The sequence below is a fragment of the Schistocerca piceifrons genome, chromosome 6 (assembly GCF_021461385.2).
Source record: "Schistocerca piceifrons isolate TAMUIC-IGC-003096 chromosome 6, iqSchPice1.1, whole genome shotgun sequence".
Classification (NCBI taxonomy): domain Eukaryota; kingdom Metazoa; phylum Arthropoda; class Insecta; order Orthoptera; family Acrididae; genus Schistocerca; species Schistocerca piceifrons.
This window is the reverse complement of record NC_060143.1, coordinates 590043055-590063529: the sequence shown is the minus strand read 5'-3', so window position 1 is coordinate 590063529 and position 20475 is coordinate 590043055. Positions and strand designations below refer to the sequence as shown.

General features: G+C 40.2%; 1 protein-coding gene across 1 annotated transcript in view; it reads left to right on the top strand.

Annotated features, from left to right (window-relative positions):
* The window catches only part of LOC124802784 (DNA mismatch repair protein Msh6), a 307253-nt gene that overhangs the window by 155334 nt on the left and 131444 nt on the right, over positions 1-20475 (top strand). The window contains exons 14-18 of the mRNA XM_047263784.1: positions 1835-2060; positions 5644-5849; positions 14318-14415; positions 14498-14653; positions 17442-17599. Coding sequence (XP_047119740.1) covers positions 1835-2060; positions 5644-5849; positions 14318-14415; positions 14498-14653; positions 17442-17599 — 844 coding nt within the window. The remainder of the gene's footprint in view (positions 1-1834; positions 2061-5643; positions 5850-14317; positions 14416-14497; positions 14654-17441; positions 17600-20475) is intronic.

The window sequence follows — 20475 nt, the reverse complement described above, 5'->3', positions numbered from 1 at the left end:
AGGATGGGGCGTGAGTCGTGCTTGGGTAGCTCAGTTGGTAGAGCACTTGCCCGCGAAAGGCAAAGGTCCCAAGCTCGAGTCACAGCCTGGCACACAGTTTTAAACTGTCAGGAAGTTTCATATCAGCGCACACTCCACTGCAGAGTGAAAATCTCATTCTGGAAACATCCCCCAGGCTGTGGCTAAGCCATGACTCCGCAATATCCTTTCTTTCAGGAGTGCTAGTTCTGCAAGGTTCGCAGGAGAGCTTCTATAAAGTTTGGAAGGTAGGAGACGAGGTACTGGCAGAAGTAAAGCTGTGAGGACGGGGCGAGAGTCGTGCTTGGGTAGCCCAGTTGGTAGAGCACTTGCCCCCAAAAGGCAAAGGTCGCGAGTTCAAGTCTCGGCCTGGCACACAGTTTTAATCTGCCAAGAAGTTTCGTATCAGCGCACACTCCGCTGCAGAGTGAAAATCCATTCCAGTTCCATCACTGTTTTTGCTGAAGGCTGTCCAGTGCCAGAATATATCTTGAATGAGGAAATGTATCCTGTACTCGAATCGTACAGCATCCGAATTAGTATGCCATATCTCGTAATTTTCGATGGATTGTAAACTTTAAAATTCAACCACCAATGTGACGGTATCATTCCTTCATCAGTTGAGATGTTTTGACTTGGATTAAAATTTTCTTTAAACTTTTTGGAGGAAAAAAAATCCATTATGAATTGCGCTTTGAAAAGCCGGTCTGCATTATCCAGCTTATTGTTGCTGTCAGAAAAATGTAAAAATGATAATATTTGTCTGAATTGGTTGCGGGACATCATTTGGCGAAATACTGGTGTGTCTATCAATGGATTCGTTGACCAATAATCATCGTTCCTTGCTTTTTTACAATTCCCATAAGGATAGCAAGCCCAAAGCATTTTCTAAGTTCAGGTCCCCTAACGTCGACAAATTTTTTCTTTTCTATTGCAATTTTGACTGTAATACTTGTTGGTTTCATTGCTAATATATTAAAATGGATCATTCCCGATATATAATTCTAAGATATCTGCAACACTCTGTGTATCTTAGGGAAATATGTTTGGACCCGGAAATCCTTCAAATTTGTTATTGGTCCTTGTAAATCAAAGTCGGACCACTGTGCACTGTCTTCTTCGTCTGATTCATCGAAATTAGTTGGCAACTGTAGTGTTCAGCGAATGCTGCTTGGACATATTTCACTATCTTCCAATGATTCTGCTTCACTTTCATTTTTGTGATATCCAGTATCTTCTCAATCGGCCAAATCGTCCAGAACGTCAGACAAGACGTCCGTGCATTCATCATAAATAATTGTATCGTCTCTTTCGTTTGCCATAATGAAAGGGCACAAGTACTTACAAAAACAAAAAACATGCTGACATGTGTAACTTATTGTTACCTAAACAAAGCACCAACAAATGCAAAAGGTACTAAAGTGCTGTCACCAGCCACTGCACAATGCTATGCTCACGACACCACTGTGGTGTCGCCGGCCACTGAGCGATACTATGCACACGACACCACTGTGGTGTCGCTGGCTGTTGACCGCTGTTTCGCGCACACCACCACTGTCGTGCCGCCGGACAGCATAGAGTTACGATTTAAACTTGTAGTTGAAGTAAGAAAAACAGGAGAACATATCACTTTACTTTAAGAGAATAAGATCCAATCAGCTGTTTTGCCATCAGAGTACCATATTTAATACGTATCTAGTACTGAATAACAATTCTGCAAAATCCTAAAGTATTTTATGTTTTGTATAATCAGTGGTCTGAGTTACACATATATAAACCTGTGTTTTTCTTTCTTCACATTAATGCACTGTTTCAGGTCCTTCTGGAGAAGGATAGTGTTTCACAAGAGGCTCAAAAAATTATAGGTTCTATAAAGTCTGTAGTGAGGAAAGATGTATTGCTACCAAGGACAGAATTTTGGACCGCTGAAGAGACACTTGTGTTTTTGAGAGAGGGGCAGTACTTTACAGCTGATGATGTAGAAAGTGATGATAATCAAAATAAGTATTTCCCAAAGGCATTCTGGCAGTATCTGAACAGTGGTAATTACTTTAATATGAATTTGTAAGCATGTATTACTTTCACTGTTTAGCTATCACATTTCTCTAAGAGCTTCTCTTTTTCTCTGTTTGTTTACTGTTGCATTATTGTAAAATTATTTAATTTTTTCCCATAGAATTTCCCTTTTTTCCTCAAGTGTTTCTTCTTTGCGTTAATATAGTTTATGATCTTCTTTACTTATTATGATTAGAAGTAAAATTGGAAGATAAAATAAAAATAATATTGAGAATACTAAACAAAAGAATATTAGCAGCAGTAAAACCATAAACACAAAATGCTAAGCCTCTGACATTAAAGTCATAAACACAAACTGCACGGTAGTAAAAGATATTCTAGCTTTTAACATAATGTTGCCTTCTCAGAAGTTGGGATGTACAGGCGAGAGTTAGATTTCCATATGGGATTTCCAATGATTATTCAGTACTCGCATAATTTTTTGTGTGACATGGTAATGTGGACTTTAGAAGCAGAACAACTGCAGTGAGTTGTGGAAGAAACAGAAAGAGGAGGACTGATATGAGAAGTAGTCTGAACACACCGGGAGAGGGGAGTACAACTGATGCCCTAGGAAGTTGATAAATATTGATGGAAGTTGGAAGAAGTAACTTCAGGACAGTGGGAATGGTAAGAGTGGAAAGCTTAGATCATTACAGAGCTGAAGCAGGCAGAAGAGCTGGAGGTAAGTAGCATTACATGAATGGTAGAAAATGATGAAAGGGGAAAATAAAAACTATTGTCACAAATTTCAGGTGGAGATAGAGATTAGAAATAATCAATATCGATCATACTGCTAGTTCTGTAATGCAGATTTTGTATTATGGGGTGTCCAGAAATAATGCATGTACTCTTTGTAACAGAATGTGTCTACAATGAAAATACCTAGCTACACAATCTTCATGGTGTACTGTAATTTAAGGTCGCAGATCTTTAAACTGACGGCCTTAAACCACAGTGCTCCACTTGCAACTGTGTAGAGCTGAACAATGTACCAGTCGTATTGTTCTCTGATGAAATAACATAAGCGTGCACAATTAGCTCACTGAAATCCTCATCCAATGTTCATGATAATGAAGTGCACAGTGTGTTCTTTAGAATTCTGTAAAGGTAAAAATCTGATGATAAGACTATCTTCTCCACAACCCCCCTCCTCTATCTATTTTGTAGGGAATGTGTGATTGAGAAATTTTCTTTTATTGACTTGAAAGTGAGGTTGCACTCCTGTATGCGTTAAATATGTGAGACTGGGACTGATAGCACACAACATTTCAACGTAATAGAAACCGATGACAGGTTGTTCAAAGTAGAACTTGGTAAACCCTCTGGAAGACAGATAACATCACATGGATCGTCTTACTGGTCTTTTAATTTAATCAAAGGAAACTCAATTGAAAAAACTATGAGCCAGAATTGCTGATCATACTTGCCTTCATGAGGTGAACTGTGTAATACTGCCAATAGACACACACAAATATAAGAGAGAGGCACCATCTAGCTTTCAGAACTAGAGGGCAGATGGGTGGGTTGCAGACAAGGGAGCGTGTGGTTTGTTGGGGTAGCTGCTTCACCATTGAAGGATAATAATTAGACAAAAAATTTCCATAACTCTGACTTGTTTGCCTGGTTATGGCCAGCAGACTTCTTCCATTAAATCTGTGTCAGACATAACTGCTATCACAAATTTTACTTCTAAGCAAATAAAATTGGTTAGAGTCCTTAGGTGTACTCTATACTCCCAACATTAGTAAGAGGCCCAAGTCGTCTTATAACTGAAGTTTGTCACAGTGTGACAATTATTGAACTGTATGAAAAAAAAAAGAAATGTAAATTAGTTACAAACTACGGTGTGCACGCACTTAATTCAACATGTAAACGTCACAACACATATTTGGATTTAGGTTACGACATTTTTGATAAGTCTACCATCATTGGCGGTGACGTGGCATAGATGAATAGCGAAATTCTGCATGACCCACTGAAGTGTCGGTGCATTGATGCTGTCAGTGACCTCCCGAATGGCTGTTTTCAGCTCAGCAATGGTTTTGGGGTTATTGTTGTACACCTTGCTTTAATATATGCTGGCCAATTGAGGACCATGCCAATGGTCTCTGGGTACCCCCAGAGCCAGAATGTGGTCCCCAAAGTGCTCTGCTGCAATGGTTCCTTTGAAGGAGCGTGGCCGATTTCCTTCTCTAATCTGTGCTTGTGCTCAATCTCTAATTATCTCGTAGTGGACGGGATGTTAAACACTAATCCCCTTCTTCAAAGTGCTCCTCCAGGACGTCAAACACTCTCCTGCTTCAGTGTGGTCAAACTCCATCTTGCATGAACCACATCTTGTCGAAATCGGAGTCACTTTAGATAATGGGAATGAAATCACCTTCCGAAACCATTACGTACCATTCAGTAGTCGTCATGTCATAAAGGAATATCACATCGATTATTCCCTGACTGGAGATTGCACACCACACTGTCACCCATTGAGGGTGAAGAGGTTCTGGTAATGTGATGTGACAGTCCAGATTGCGATTTATTGCCCAGTGACATCCACCCTTCCTTAAATCACTTGGGCCCTACCTTGACCTGCACAATGAACATGTAGTGCTCATAGTACTCTTGTGCCATTCTCTAATGAACCCTGATTCGTTGCACTCCTTACACTGTCAGGAAAAACAGTTCGCCCCTTCGCTCCATTTCTGTGTTTATAGCACACCTGAGTCCAGGTGGTGCACGGATGAACTCACTCTGTCGCCACATGGGTTTGCGCCCACATTCCTCGAGTAGAGAGTTTGGTGGCTCAATGCCATTATACGGTCTACACCTTCTTCTATAGGCAATGACATTTCGATTCCTTCAGTGGTTTTTATTTTACAGCTTCTGGCTCATTTCTTTTTGAATGTGCCTTGTCTATAACTTACCTTGAGTTATTCTTCTGTATGAAGTTAGTATGTGGATTATTTACCTTATTAAATTATATTTGTGGGTATTTCGCCCATAGTTTGACCTTCCGGTTGTGTTTCCACATTGGCCCAAAACCAGGGAGCTGCAAAATGCCTTCGCTGTCACTGCTAACTGGACAGCATGCTGTCACTTCTCCGAGACCCGGGTACCTGTGAAACATTGTCAAAACAAACCTCCAGCAGTAGTTGTTCTAACATTAAATCATCTTACAGTTAATTACTCAAGATTAATCTGAGAGTAATTGTTTCAAGCCACTCTTGGTTATATGTTATTCTGATGTAAGTGGTGGCAATGTAAATTACGTGTGAATATTTGTACCCTCCATGGGGAACGATATAAAGGGAGGGCAGATCACTCAGACCATAGCATGACAGACTCCCATCTGTAGTTGGGGCAAGGGTAGACGATATTAGCTCTGGCATTATCCTAATTTTAGCTAGGACTTTCCTTCACACTGAAAAGCTATTTTGTTTTATTATGTAATTATGTATAATGTCTCACAGAATTTGGATGTGTTAATATCTACAGGTCTCATTATTCTCAGCTCTAACTTTTAATTGTTAGAGTGAATAGAAATTTTACTGTCTCTCTCTCTTTTTTTTTTAGCTGATCCCATGGGTCTGTCAGCAAACTCGGAAGGCGAACTTGCGATTAAGGCCTTGGGCGCGTGCATTTGGTACCTGAAAGAATGTGTGGTGCTGGACAGAATATTATCACTGAAGCAGTTCTCTTCATACTTACCTGTGGATGCAGTGCCTCCTGTGGCACAGGTTTCTGATGAAGAAGGAACTGTAAAGTTACCAGAAAATATGGTATGTCCAGCAGTTTTTTCAGAGTGTGCATATTTTTATTTGAAATTCAGAGATGAATTTTGATTCTTTTATGTAAATATTGAGTATTTGGCGTCATTGGGGTACATCACTCAAACGATATCACCATTTGTGGCCTAAGAGGCTTGCAAACATGATCAGCAGGGAATGTTGTTCTTGTTCTTGTTGCATCCAAATTTAACACAAGTATTAGCAGTTACTGCAAATAAGATTTTATTAATTTAGTATGTATGCAGTCATTATAAGAAACGTACATTGTGATGTACAGAGTGATTATAATTAAAGAACTGGTCAGAACGACGTCAAATTGCAACAGAATATTATTGGAGAAGGGGGAAAAGGTACATCAGAAGAAAACAAAAGTGTGAAAATTGACCAATAGATGTTGCTGTATGTGTCAGAATACGTAAATGAAAACACCTGTCATGGCACGACCCACACACTAGGTACGCGATTTTTCCTCCTTTCGCATCTGCAATGTTTGCCATGGCTGTCTCAGTGCAGGATCGTGGTCTGCTTATAAAGCTGTATTACAGGAATAATGACGGCACATGTTGCTGTGCAGAAGTTCCACACACTTCAGGGTTTGAAAAAAGGTGTTGGTTCGATGACTGCCGTGGATCTGGAGAAAATGATTTAGAAATCCGAAAAGACGGGTTTTTTTGTTGTGCAACCTGGCACAGGGAGGCAAAAAATTGATTCGATGTCAATGGAAGCAGTGGCTGCAGCAGTGCAGGAGGAGACAAGTGGTGGTGTGTAAACGTGTAGTGCATGGAGAATTGTCCGAACATTGGACTTACCCATGAACACCGTGCATAAAAACTTACAAAACATCTTTCTTTGCTATCTATTCAAAATTACCCATGTGCACAAGTTGCTTCCTGTTGACCTGCCAGAAAGAGAGACCTTTGCTTTAGAATTTCTTGCTTGCATGGAAGTGGACAATGATTGGCCGTGGAAGATGAAGCACTCTTCCATCTTACAGGATATATCAATACACAGAATTGTTGAATATGGGCAACAGAAAATCCACACACAATCAACCAGTACTACAAACATCCTGAAAAGGTCTGTGTGGTGGGTTTATGGCATCATTTATCATAGGGCCAAATTTTTTTGATGAGGCCGGTGCTTCTGGTCCTGTTACCTGCACTGTCCTGTCACTGGTAAGCTCTATAAGTTTCTAGTGTGCAATCATGTCATTACAGCTCTCCAACAGCGTCAATGTGTGGATGCAAGATGGCACACCTCCGCATATTGCAAATCCAGTGAAGCGCCATTTCGGGAATGCTAGAATTATCAGCCGCCATTTCCCTACAGTCTGGCCGTCTCGAACACCTGATCTTAATCCGTGTGACTTCTGGCTGTGGGACTATCTGAAAGATGTTGAGTTCAGTGTTCCAATTGTAAACTTAGCTGCATTGAAGGCGTGCATTGTGCAACACATTTTGAACATGACCCCGGAAACACTTCGATCAGTTGTCGGACATGCTGTTTCTTGACTTCAACTTTTTGCACCAGTCACACGGGAATTAATAATCCAGTTTGATTTTCAGTGATGCTTTTTATGCAGTTTTTGGCCTCAATACAATTAAAAAATGATGTGATTTATGCTTTTTATGCAATTTTTGGCTTCACAACAGTTAGACACCGATGTGAGTGATGCTTTTTATGTGGTTTTTGGTCTCGGGGCAATTAAAAACCAATGTGAGTTATGCTTTTCATGCAGTTTTCAGCCTCAGGACATTTAAAAACCAATTTCTCCCATCCGATGTGATGTGACTAGACCGCGGATTTTAGGTAAAAACCTATTTTGTTCCCGAGTTCCTATTTGCATAAAAATTTGTACTTATACGTTTCATGACTATTTACACTTAATAGTGCTAATTCTATAGGACCTAAAAAAGCCTGTTTCGACGTGAGTGCCTATTTTTGCCTATTTCGGCTTTAATATCCCAAAAAGTGCCTATACGACAGACTGAAAAAAATATTTTCTGCCCAGCGTGCAGCAAGGTGGGGGGGCGGGGGGGGGAAAAAAAAAAAAAAAAAAAAAAACAAGTTCTGCAGTGATTTGTGTCATGCACTTGTGGCAGCAAACATCCCTTTTCGGAAACTAGAAAACCCCATTTTCAGAGGTTTTCTTGAGAAGTACTGCCATCAGTCTATTCCTGCAGAGTCAACTTTATGTAAGAATTATATGGATTCAGCGTACAATGCTGCATTGCACAGAATCCGAGAAGATGTTGGAGAATCTTGTATATGGATTTCTGTGGATGAAACTACTGACAGTTTTGGCCGTTACATTGCAAAACCTGATTATTGGCAAGCTAGATCCAGATGCTCCATCCAGGGCTCATTTGATTTACTCAAAACAGCTTACAAAAACTAACCAACAAACAATAGCACAGTTTGTGAACAGTGGGCTTAAGGTGCTACACCCAAACGGAGAATGAGAATGAGATGCTTCTGGCCGTCACTGATGCTGCTGCATATATGATAGCAGCGTTTCAACTAATAAAAGTATTCTACCCATTGATGCTGCACGTAACTTGTGTAGTACATGGGATCAACCGCATAGCACAGCAAGTAATGCTACAGTTTCCTAAAGTAAATAAAGTAATATCTGTGGTGAAGAAAATTTTTGTTAAGGCACCGTCAAGAATACAGGCATCCAAAGAACCGCTTGCAGATGCCCCATTGCCGCCAGAGCCTGTTGTCACCCGCTGGGGCACGTGGCTGATAGCAGTAGAATACTATAGTACGCATCTCTCGGCTGTCCAGAAGGAGGCTGAAAATATACCGGAGGATGCTGCATCCGTAACTGCAGCGATGGAGTTACTCAAAGATTCTTCTTTAAAACGGGACTTATCTTACATTAGGCCCCACTACACATTTATGGCAAGAATAATTTCACAATTAGAAGGCACAGGGAGACCTATCTACGACAATATTTCTTTGCTCGAAGAAGTCAAAATGAAAATTAATTAAACGCCAGGTGAAGTAGGGGAAAAAGTACAGGCAAAAATGCAAACGGTTTTGCAGAAGAACACTGGCCTGAAGAAGTTGTGTGCAGCTGCCAACATACTTACTGGAAAGAAAATCCAGCACTCCTGACTGCAGCATTCCTGTCCAACATGTGCCGAAAATTAAGTATGCCCTTGTCACATCTGTTGATGTAGAACGTTCTTTTTCAGCGTATAAATTGATTCTGACTGACAAGCGCCACAGTTTTTCACTAGAAAACCTAGAAAAGATTTTGGTTATTTATTGTGAAGCCAACTGTGGTCAGAATATATGAAACTACGAATGTATTAATTAAACCATTGCCACATCTTTTTTACGGAGATCTTTATCTTGCAGGAACTCAAAAATATTTGGAGTTGTATTCAGCATGAATGTTGTAGATTGCTGTGCTCTGTAACTGTGTAAATATTCATTCTCCTTGTTTTAATGACTAATAAGATGTTCATACTGTCAACACTGTGTATTTTAATTTATTTTTATTTTCTCTGCATCATTTTTATTAGAGCCTATTTTAGGTTTTATATTGCCTAAATGAACTACTGAAGGAGCCTATTTTAGGTGCCTAAAACTCACTTTTTTACGACCTAAAAATCCGTGGTCTAGATATGACCTTTCCATGGTGGACGGGTGTTCTTGAACCTTTTGAGCACTCTTGTTATCAGAAGGTATCAGTAATGATGTGGAGACAGTTGATGGGGTTTTAGTGAATACAGTGAAATGTGCTTGGTATGATCAGGTTGACAAGGGCTGACCATTACAGAAACATGTTTAATATGTTCACTTGAAGTGGAAAATGGAGGGCCAGGAACAGATGAAAGGGGAGAAGGGGGTGCATTCATGTTTGATCAAGAATAGAACATTGATGGCCTCATGTTTTATGTGCATAGTTATATGCAAACAGTTTGCAGGACATCTGTTGAGGAAACCCTTCAATTATGACATCAGAATAGCAAGACTTTCCTCTTATACTAAAGGCACCAACCATTTACTAGATTGTCTGAAATCTGGGCCTCTCTCACTCCAACCACACACCACACACCTTGTCACCATTGATGCCACTTCCCTCTATACAAACATCCCCCATTTATATTGTGTGTCTGCTACTGAACAGTTCCTCAACCATCATCCACCTAATTCTGAACCTATGACATCCTTCCTGCTCACATTAATAAACTTTATGCTTACCAGTAAATCACTCACCTTTGAGGGGCAGACATACAAACAGTCACTGATCAGCGGCATGTCGTGGGAACCAGGATGGCTCCTTCCTTCCTATGCCAGTCTTTTCATGGGTCACTTGGAGGAGGCTTTCCTGGGATCCATAAGTCTTCAGCCGCTGGTTCAGTTTTAGATATGTTGATGACATTTTTGCCATATGGACTCATAGTGAGGCTGACCTGCTAAAATTCTTGGATCTGTAAATACATTCTCCCAATTGAATTTTGCGTGGCCCTATTCTGAATCCCTTGCCATTTTGCTTGATGTCAACCTCGTCTTCACAGAGGGTCAGCTGTTCTCATTAAATCTACTAACAAACAGTTGTAGTTTAATTTTTACAGTTATCATCCTTTCCATGTCAAACATTCTCTCCCATACAGCCTTGGCATTCGAAGCAAATGTATTTGTTCATATGTGGACTCTTTCCAGCAATACACCACCTTTCTCACCTTGGCCTTTCCTTGACATGATTACACCAGCCTATTTCAACAGCAAATTTCCTGGTCCTTCACATCCAATTCTGGTACTGCTGACCCCTCCAAAAACCAGCTTCCAGTTACAAGTCCTGTCACTCAGTATTATCAAGACCTTGAATGTATTAATCACAAATCCTACCCCTGTGACTGTCCCTGGTGTAAGATTTTCCCTTTGCACCCTCCTACTACCACCTATATCAGCCTTGTAACTGGCAAAAAATATACTGGCAAAGGCAGATCCACCTGTGAAATAACATGTTTTGTACTAGCTGTTATGTAAACACTGTTGTGCATTTTACATTTGTGACGGCGACTACCAAGTAAGCAGTTAGGAGGGTGTCTATGGGCAACAAACAGTATCCTGTTGCAGAACATACTTTACAACATGAGTCGTGACTTCGATGCCTGATTCATCACATGTGCCATCTGGATTCTTCCCTCAGGCACTAGCCTCTCAGAACTGCACATATGTTAACATGTCCTCAGTTCTTGCCACCTACATGGCCCCACTTTATGTTAATTTCTTCGCTCTCAGCATTTGTTCTCGGTTACTATTCCTGCCTTCACTCCTTTTAGTTTTCTACATCTTTTATTTTCTGACCTTTCTATTTTTCTCTGCCCCCCACCTGTGCCACATACAATGCACATAGCTTTCCACTCTTCTTAACTTGCACACAGTAATCTCAGTCTTGGGTATTACCCTATCTCCATCTTTAAGCTCTCAGGTTTTCGAGTCTCACCAGATACAGTCCCCAACAATCAGTCTTTCCTTCTCATACTGTCTGGTAAGTCTCTCCTGATTTGGGGTACTGAGCAACTCTCCTGAACTCTCCCCATTTCCTGAACCTCACCACTCTTGTTCGTTCATTTCTCTTCCTTCCCCTTCAACCCTTCTGCCAGGAGGAGGAGCCACTGGCTCTGAAAGCTTTCAAATTTGAGTACCTGCATTTCCTGCTTCTGTTTGGTGAGTAGATATTTTTACTCATCCAGTTACATTATATTTTCAAAAATTGATTGTTTTTGTTGATAAAACAGTGAGATTGTTTTTCATGAGTGAATGATGCGTAATTTGACATAAGTTACAATTGTTGTACACTAGTGAGCAGTAGAATTGGGGCAGGGAGCTGTTGTCGCTATGGCAAAAGTGTCACATGACAGAAATGTCGTCACAGCTGGCTCTTGGCCACTGGCGTGTCAGACTGGTGCAGGATGTGTCAGGCAGGTGCAGGATCGACAGGATGATTTATGTCAATGCACTACAGTTGTGCCTGCCCAACATATGGGAAACACACTCTTAGAGGTCATTCACTTATTGGACTTATGCATGCAACCGTAACGTGTCGATGTCAGGAACCGGAATTGACTGTTGTGGATTGTAAGAGCAGGTGGGTAGGTTACATAGGGAAAAAAAATCACACATCCATTCAGTGCTGCTTGAGAACCTATGAGCAGACACAGTTCCAGTACTGCCGCATCCTAATGCAGTACTGATACCATCACTCCACACATCTACCTTGTTTCTTCATTCGTGGTGATGAAAGTATTTCTGTATGGAGGGGGGGGGGGGGGGGGGGGTAAATAGTCCTGTCGTAGACGAGGTCTGTTCAAAAAATTCCAGAACATACGTAATTTCGCGCAAGTCGTGTGTTTGTTGAACCCGAAATGGCGTTGGCATCCCTGCACACACCAGTGTTTAATGTGTAACTGCCGGAAGTTTCATTGTTATATGTCTGTTAGTTATTGTTCAGCGCTGCATTGAATAGAATGCTGTTGCAGAGTTTGCAAATTATGAGATGGCAAAGTTAGAGGAGTAATACGTCTGCATTAAATTTTGCGTGAAACTCAAGAAAACCTTTACAGAGACACACCAAATGATGCAGGAAGCCTGTGGTCATGAGTGCTTAAGCCATATTTGCTGTTACAAATATGGCTTAACACGGTTTAAAAATGGCCATATGGAAATTAAAGATGACTCTCGTTCAGGGCGCCCTTCAATGCCAACGAATGATGATCATGTCAGGAACGTCAGTGACATTGTGCGTGCCAATCGAAGACTGACTGTCCGAGAGATTGCAGGAGAATGTAACATTTCAGTTGGATCATGATACGAAATTGTGACACAGCTGCTAAGTTCATCCCATGGCTCACCAGTCGAAGACCAGAAAGACCTTCACATCGCAATCTGCAAAGAGCTTTTGGATCGCACAAATGAGAACGAGATGTTGCTTAAGAGAATCATAACTGCTGATGAGATGTGGGTCTACGGTTATGATGATGAGACAAGATTGAATCTTCACACTGGATTGGGAAAGGATCTCCGAAACCAAAAAAACTTGTCAGGTCAGGTCAGTGCTGATAGTTTTCTTTTACGTTGAAGGATTAGTTCATCATGAATTCGTTTCACAGGGACAAACTATTAATTGATGGTACTATCGTGATGTGTTGCAAAGCCTGCGAGAAGGAAATGGCCTGAAATTGGGTGAAACAATTCACTGCTCTTACATCAAAAAAACGCACCCACACAATCATGTTGGTGTGTGACCATTGCACAAAAAATGAAATCACTGTGCTGCTGCATTCTCCCTCTCCACACCTGGCCCCTGCATCTCTCTCTCTCTCTCTCTCTCTCTCTCTCTCTCTCTCTCTCTCTCTCTCTCTCCCCCCCCCCCCCCCCCCCACCCCCCCCCCCAAAGTTGACAACCCTGTTGAAAGGATTTGCAACGATAGATGGGATGAAAGAAAATTCACAGATCGTGCTTCACGCTGTTGTGTTGTGCAAGGTAATAGCTGAAAAAAACAGGTGTGATTACATAGTACATTGAACAAAAGACTTAAATGACATTGTAAATCCAACAGAGCATGAGACTGGCTCAAAGAAATAACATATAGGGACAATACAGATGCAGTAAGTTTGCTGTATGCTTTATGTGACACTGTATCTGGTAACCAATTGACCTCCATGTTCACATTTTTCCTCCTATTATTATTTCAGTTATTGACAAAGGGCTTTTTGATTTCAAGTGATAAAACTGTGTCACCTATTGATGTTAAAAATGTTACCATTAGTTCACAATTAGTTACATTCCATCCTGAAATTTTCATTGTTTGATTTTTACCATTTGTTCAAGTACACACTGTTCCAATGCTCTGTATAAGAGCTTATAATTATCTGTTTTAAATATTATAAACAGTAGCTGAAAATATTATTAATATACTCTTGTGTTGTTTAGAGAAAAGTTTTCTTGTCTTTGCCTGCTGCACATGCCCTGTTTCAGGAACATTGTGGTAAGGATGTGCAGTTAGTGTGAATCCTTTCTTACATTAAGCAGTAACAAGCTGAAAAGAAATTTCTAGAAGGCATAATTATTTTAAAAATTATTCTCCTGACATAGGAATTCCGTAAAGCTTGAAAGTTACAGATCTCATTGAACATTTTAATTTGTGAAATTATTGTAGTTGTACTGTTTTGCCATTTGTATGTGTCTATCCTCATCTGATACATGAGTATAATCCCAACGAAAACTGAGGTCCATGGTGCATAAGCAGTTTCATTTGCCACAGCTACAGATAATTTTAGTGTGTCCCAAATGTCCCACATATTTGAGAGAGAACCGTCGTATTGCATACGCATAACATTATCCATTGAAAGTAACATAGAATTGGCTAAATTTGAAATATTTGTTTAAAAATATTGTTGGAGAAATGATTTTTGTGTTTTTATTTCTTTCTTAGATTTTGGATGGAGCTGCCTTAAAAAACTTAAACATACTTGGTGATAATGAGTCACTGTATAAGAAGCTTGATTATTGTGTTACGCCTTTTGGGAAAAGGTAAGCCCACATTAAAATTGCTGTGTTAATGATGTACTTCTGTTTATGATTTAATTGTCTTTACCCTGCTGCTTTATTTTAGGTTATTGCGTCTCCAAGTGTGTAATCCACTATGTAATCGTGCAAAGATTATTGCAAAACAGAAGGCAGTTGGTATTTTAGTGAGAAATGGAGAATTAGCAAAGGAAGTTAGAGCGATTATGCGCCCATTGCCAGATCTGGAAAGGCGCCTCACAAAGTAAGTTGTTAGACACGTATGTTCAATGTGAACTTTGCTGGTTGGAAAGTAGCCTAATGTTTCAGCCACATAAACTGTAACAGTTTTCCACTGTCGAATTTTGTGGATGCATTTACTTTTATTGTGTCTTAAGTAAAGGTCTGCTAATAGTATAGATGAGCGACTTGGATCTGCAGGATGTTGTGTTTGTGTCACTGGCTGAAATTTTATGTTTTCAAATAGTGTACACCCCTTGAAAGATAGGCATCTTCCTACTCGTATGTGGTGATGCTGAGTGCTTTCACAATCTGACATCCAGGACCGATACACCAACAGGACTTGATTTGAGCTGGCTATCATAGAGGGGAGAACCAGTGCATGAATGGGGATGTTACAAAGCTCAGATATGAGGCAGGTTCAAACAGTCTCACCCTGGCAGAAAAAACATCAGGCATAAGAGAATTTTTTTTAATGTAGTCATCTTGCAAAGTAATGTACAGTACATCATTTGAGGACAATAACTTTTTAATGTCCTTCACAAAAAATAGTGTGTCACTATGTGAATTGTCATTCAGCCAGTCGTTTCTTTGGGTCTGGGAATAAAACATAATTGCTGGAAATAAAGTCTGGCAAATATAACAAGTGTGGATCACTTGAAATACAATGTTGTGCAGCTATCTAGAATCAGTTCAAAATTGTGATTGCCTTTTATCATGATGGAAATGGACTTTAATTGTTAAGTGGACTTTCATCATTGTAAGATCAAAATGCATATTGTGAATAATATCCTACTGTTTGTTGAGTTGTGAAGTTTAACATTAAGTGGTGACAATTCTGTGCTTGTGGAGGTAATCCAGGAGTGCCACACTGTGAAGTTTGCAGAAAACAGTAGCTGTCACTTTTCATACAAATGGAACCATTATTTACTTTCTTTGATGCATTTTCACCTTTTATCGCCATCTGTTCTGACTACTCATTTATCTCTGATGTTTAATGATGAACCATGTTTTGTCTACTGTTAGGAAACATTTGTGAAAGATACAGGTAGGGCTATAGTATTTACACAGATCTTAACATTATTCATCAAAGGTAATTGGAAAGTGTGATATTTTCAGTACCAGGGAAAGCGCACCAATTTGATCAGCAATGATTCGGAGTGACATTGTGACTTCATGGTCGAGTGGCATTGGTTGTACAGGGTTTTGGACATTCTGGATGCTCCTTATGTTTAGTCGATGTGTGACCACATTGTACGAAACATCCTGGTAGATTAAAGCTGTTGCCCACAAAAGGCAAGGGCCTGGGTTCCATTTCGTGTTTGATGTACATTTGCAGCCTGCCATGATACTGCTACAGTAAATGTAGGATAGTTGGTACATGCTGCTGATCTTGTTGTGAGCCAACTGTATTGCCATTTGCTACAGAGTTACTATTTGCTACATAATTTAAGTTTGTATATATAATGTTCAGTTGGAGGAATTGTTGGTAATTAACAGATGATACTCCTTACTTAAAACCATACATCAATATTTCACACCCATGATCATGCCGTCGACAAAGATATAAGCCCACGTAAGACGGTGGTGGAGTAATTTGAGGTGTGTGTAACATTCCACGTGGGAAAAATATATCTAAAAACAAAGATGATGTAACTTACCAAATGAAAGCGTTGGTATGTTGATACACACACACAAAATTCAAGCTTTCGCAACCCATGGTTGCTTCATCAGGAAAGAGGGAAGGAGAGGGAAAGACGAAAGGATGTGGGTTTTAAGGAGAGGGCAAGGAGTCATTCCAATCCCGGGAGCGGAAAGACTTACCTTAGGGGAAAAAAGGGACAGGTATACACTCGTGCGCGCGCACACACACACATCCATCCGCATATATACAGACACAGGCAGACATGTGTAAATGCAAATAGATTGGGCAGATATGTCAGTCGCGGCGGAAGTACAGGGGCAAAGATGTTGTTGAATGACAGGTGAGGTACGAGGGGCGGCAACTTGAAATTAGCGGAGGTTGAGGCCTGGTGGGTAACGGGAGAGAGAGAGAGATTATACTGAAGGGCAAGTTCCCATCTCCAGAGTTCTGATAGGTCAGTGGGAAGTATCCAGATAACCCGAACGGTGTAACACTGTGCCATGATGTGCTGGCCGTGCACCAAGGCATGTTTAGCCACAGGGTGATCCTCATTACCAACAAACACTGTCTGCCTGTGTCTGTTCATGCGAATGGACAGTTTGTTGCTGGTCATTCCCACATAGAAAGCTTCATAGTGTAGGCATGTCAGTTGGTAAATCACTTGGGTGCTTGCACACGTGGCTCTGCCTTTGACCGTGTACGCCCTCCGGGCTACAGGACTGGAGTAGGTGGTGGTGGGAGGGTGCATGGGGGAGGTTTTACACTGGGGGCGGTTACAAGGATAGGAGCCAGAGGATAGGGAAGATGGTTTGGGGATTTCATAGGGATGAACCAAGAGGTTACAAAGGTTAGGTGGACGATGGAAAGACACTCTTGGTGGAGTGGGGAGGATTTCATGAAGGATGGATCTCATTTCAGGGCAGGATTTGAGGAAGAGTAAATTTACTGGAGAGCCACATTCAGAGTCTGATCCAGTCCTGGAAAATATCCTGTCACAAGTGGGGCACTTTTGGGGTTCTTCTGTGGGAGGTTCTTGGTGAATGTTCCTCTTTACTCCTAAACTGTTCACATTGTACCTAAACTTTCCTACATATTTAAACTTTTTTTATTTATTTATTTTTTTTTTCAAGTTTTACTAAATTCATATTTTGTTTTTCATTCTGCACAGGATACATACTTTTGGAAATTCAGATCTTCATAATGCACATCCTGATGAAAGAGCTATTTTTTATGAGGACAAGATCTACTCTAAGAGAAAAATCATAGATTTCATTTCAACCCTGAACGCATTTAAGACTGCAGTTTGCATTGGGGAAATGTTTAGAGGTGAGAATCACAAAATTATGTCCATTGATAATACATGTATTTACTACTATGGAACCAGAGATGCCACTGGAAATGTTTAAAGGTGAGAATTATAAAATTCTGTCCACTGATAATACCTGTATTTACTACTATGGAACCAGAGGTGCCTCTAAATATTTGTTGTGTTCATCACCGAACGAATTACTGCCTTCAAGACCAAAAATAGGAGGATTCATCATTAAGTGTCATACAGTTATTAATATCACATGATAGTGTTATAGCTGGGATAGTTCAATTTTATAGTTCAAATTTCTGATTACTCATGATATATTTGATCAGGTGTAGCTCTTGTGACACAAGTGTGAGCAACTCTTCAGCAGTGGTGTGCATTGTTACAGTTGCAGTTACGAAGTGCAGCATAATGGGGGGGGGGGGGGGGGGGGGCAAGGACTCGGGTCCCAAGCAAAGGAGAATTTGAGAGTGGTGTAGTAATGGATACTATTGCGAATACTGCAATTCATGCAAGAACATTGGTAAAGTGGTGCCATATCTTTAATGGCAGACAATAATACTAATTCTAAGATGTTTAACTTCTGTGTGGCAAAAGTCTCCCCAATCCATTCTTAATTGTAATTAGTGTGTGCATGCTCCTCTGTGTGTGTGTGTGTGTGTGTGTGTGTGTGTGTGTGTTTAAATCAAGTAAAGTTTTATAGCAAATTTAATGTGCACATGCTCTCGCGTGCGTGCTTGCATGCTTTTTGTGTGTGTGTGTGTGTGTGTGTGTGTGTGTGTGTGTGTGTGTGTGTGTGTGTTTAAATATGGCAAAGTTTTCATGCTCTTCTGTGTGCACCTGTCGATGACTCAACACTGCTATTCTGTGAGTGGCCTCCTTTTCTCTTAAAATATTTAGTCTCCTAGATCTTTCTGTACTATTTCATTCATTGAATATATATCAAACAGTGTAGGTCAAGAGGGCACCAAGTGAAAGACATTTGTGCAATGTCTGTTTCTTTAGAAAGTCATAGTGATGTTTGCAAAATCAGCATCAAAAAATAGTGAGGTATCTTTATGGCAGATGATGATATTATGATGCATGTGTAAAAGTAAACCTGAAACATATGCAAGGTGAACATGTGTGTATGTGCCCAACATTACTAATTGTTAAGAAGTGCCACAAAAAGTTAAATAATGAACATGTAACATCAAAAGAAAATATATTGTTTTAACAGATGATGAGTGACAATCAACTCAAAGATATCGAGAGCTTGTGAGAAAATAACAAGAGCTGGAAAAAAATGTGAAGCACTTGATTGGAAACATTACCTTTGTTAGTATTGAATGAATGTGGAATTTTTTGTACTTAATATGTAGAAACAATGCCGTATTCATTCAATAAATATTTGGCTGTAGTGCCCTCCATGAAAAAGGTACAATACAATGTTGTTGTTAATGGGCATTCCACGCAGAAAATGTGGTATGTTCCGAATAAAATGTGCAAGCAAGTGCAACTTCTAAGTACAGCTTAATTGATATCACTATCAAATAAATTTTCTGCATTACACCCTGCTTGTGGTAATACAACCAACATAGGCAAACCAAAAAGTAGTGACAAAAATTCTGATAAAGATTCAAAAAAGGACTTTCCGATGCAAAGTTGCTGCAGAGGACTTTTACTGTGTGCCATAACAGAGGAAAGTCAACTAAAATAAAGGCAGTTGTGTTGCGATTGTAGGTGGCTGCTTGTATATGAAACTGTCAAACCAAACAACATCGTCACAATTGTGCCTCTCCCACATGATTTGCCACAGAAAGAAAGAGAAATACAGGAGTGGAGGATGTAGTTCAGATGTGCGAGACTACTGCTCACTTCAGGAAAAACCAGACTGTGAAATAAGTAACAAGTCACTGCAACACAGTCCTAAAGACACAGCCAATGCAATTGGGTACTGTAAAAATTGTAACATAAACAGTGTGATTCATGCAAAGCACTAAATCAGTAAGGATGGATAATATCTTTGCAGATAGTGCATCTCAGTATTCATTATCTCAGAAACAATTGAGACTTACTGCAAATATTCATTGACAAAACTCATATGTTAGCAGTAACTGAACATCGACTGAAACCACATGAAAAAATATATTACAGGTTAGAAGGTTACTTACTAATAAATAGTTATTGCAGGCAATGCCATAAACATAGGGGTGTTGCAGTATAAACATACAACAATTTAAAAAAAATAAATAAAAATATCCTTTCCGGAACACCATCCCAAAGAAGAAAGGTGCTGTGACTTAATACTATAGATGTCCAGACTGGTCCTAATGAACTTACTGTATTTGGTGACTTTAACATAGCCAAATGCCATAGATGGAGATTAGGAGAAACCGACATTCGTCGTCAACAATGTGGCCATCCACAACTGAAGCATGAATGGCAGCATGTAATGCAGCACTGTTGACATTGCACCGGTCACAGAAGCCGTTCACGAACAATGACATTTCCAATGAGAGTTGCCCTGTAGATTCAGTGTTCCAAGTGAGAGTTTACTCCAATAGCTGAGTGCTGTACTTTCCACACGAACACATCATATACCAGTACTAACCACAGTGAACAATTGGTGTAGTCAAACTTATGGTGAACAGAGAATAAAATTGAGTCTGGGTCTTCAGTATGATCCTACTTGGACATTTATTTTCACCATTCCTGCCAGGCATATACTCGGTGTGGATTTTTTCTCTCTTCATCTGTTGTCAGATTTCCCCAACCGTCGTTTACTTCCAGCGAGCCGCACTGCCAGTTTGTCAACTGTGTCATTTGTGCTGGCAAATGAGGAGTCGACTGTGCCCATACAACTGTGTGGAAACCACTCAGACGTGTCACATGATGCTGACTGATG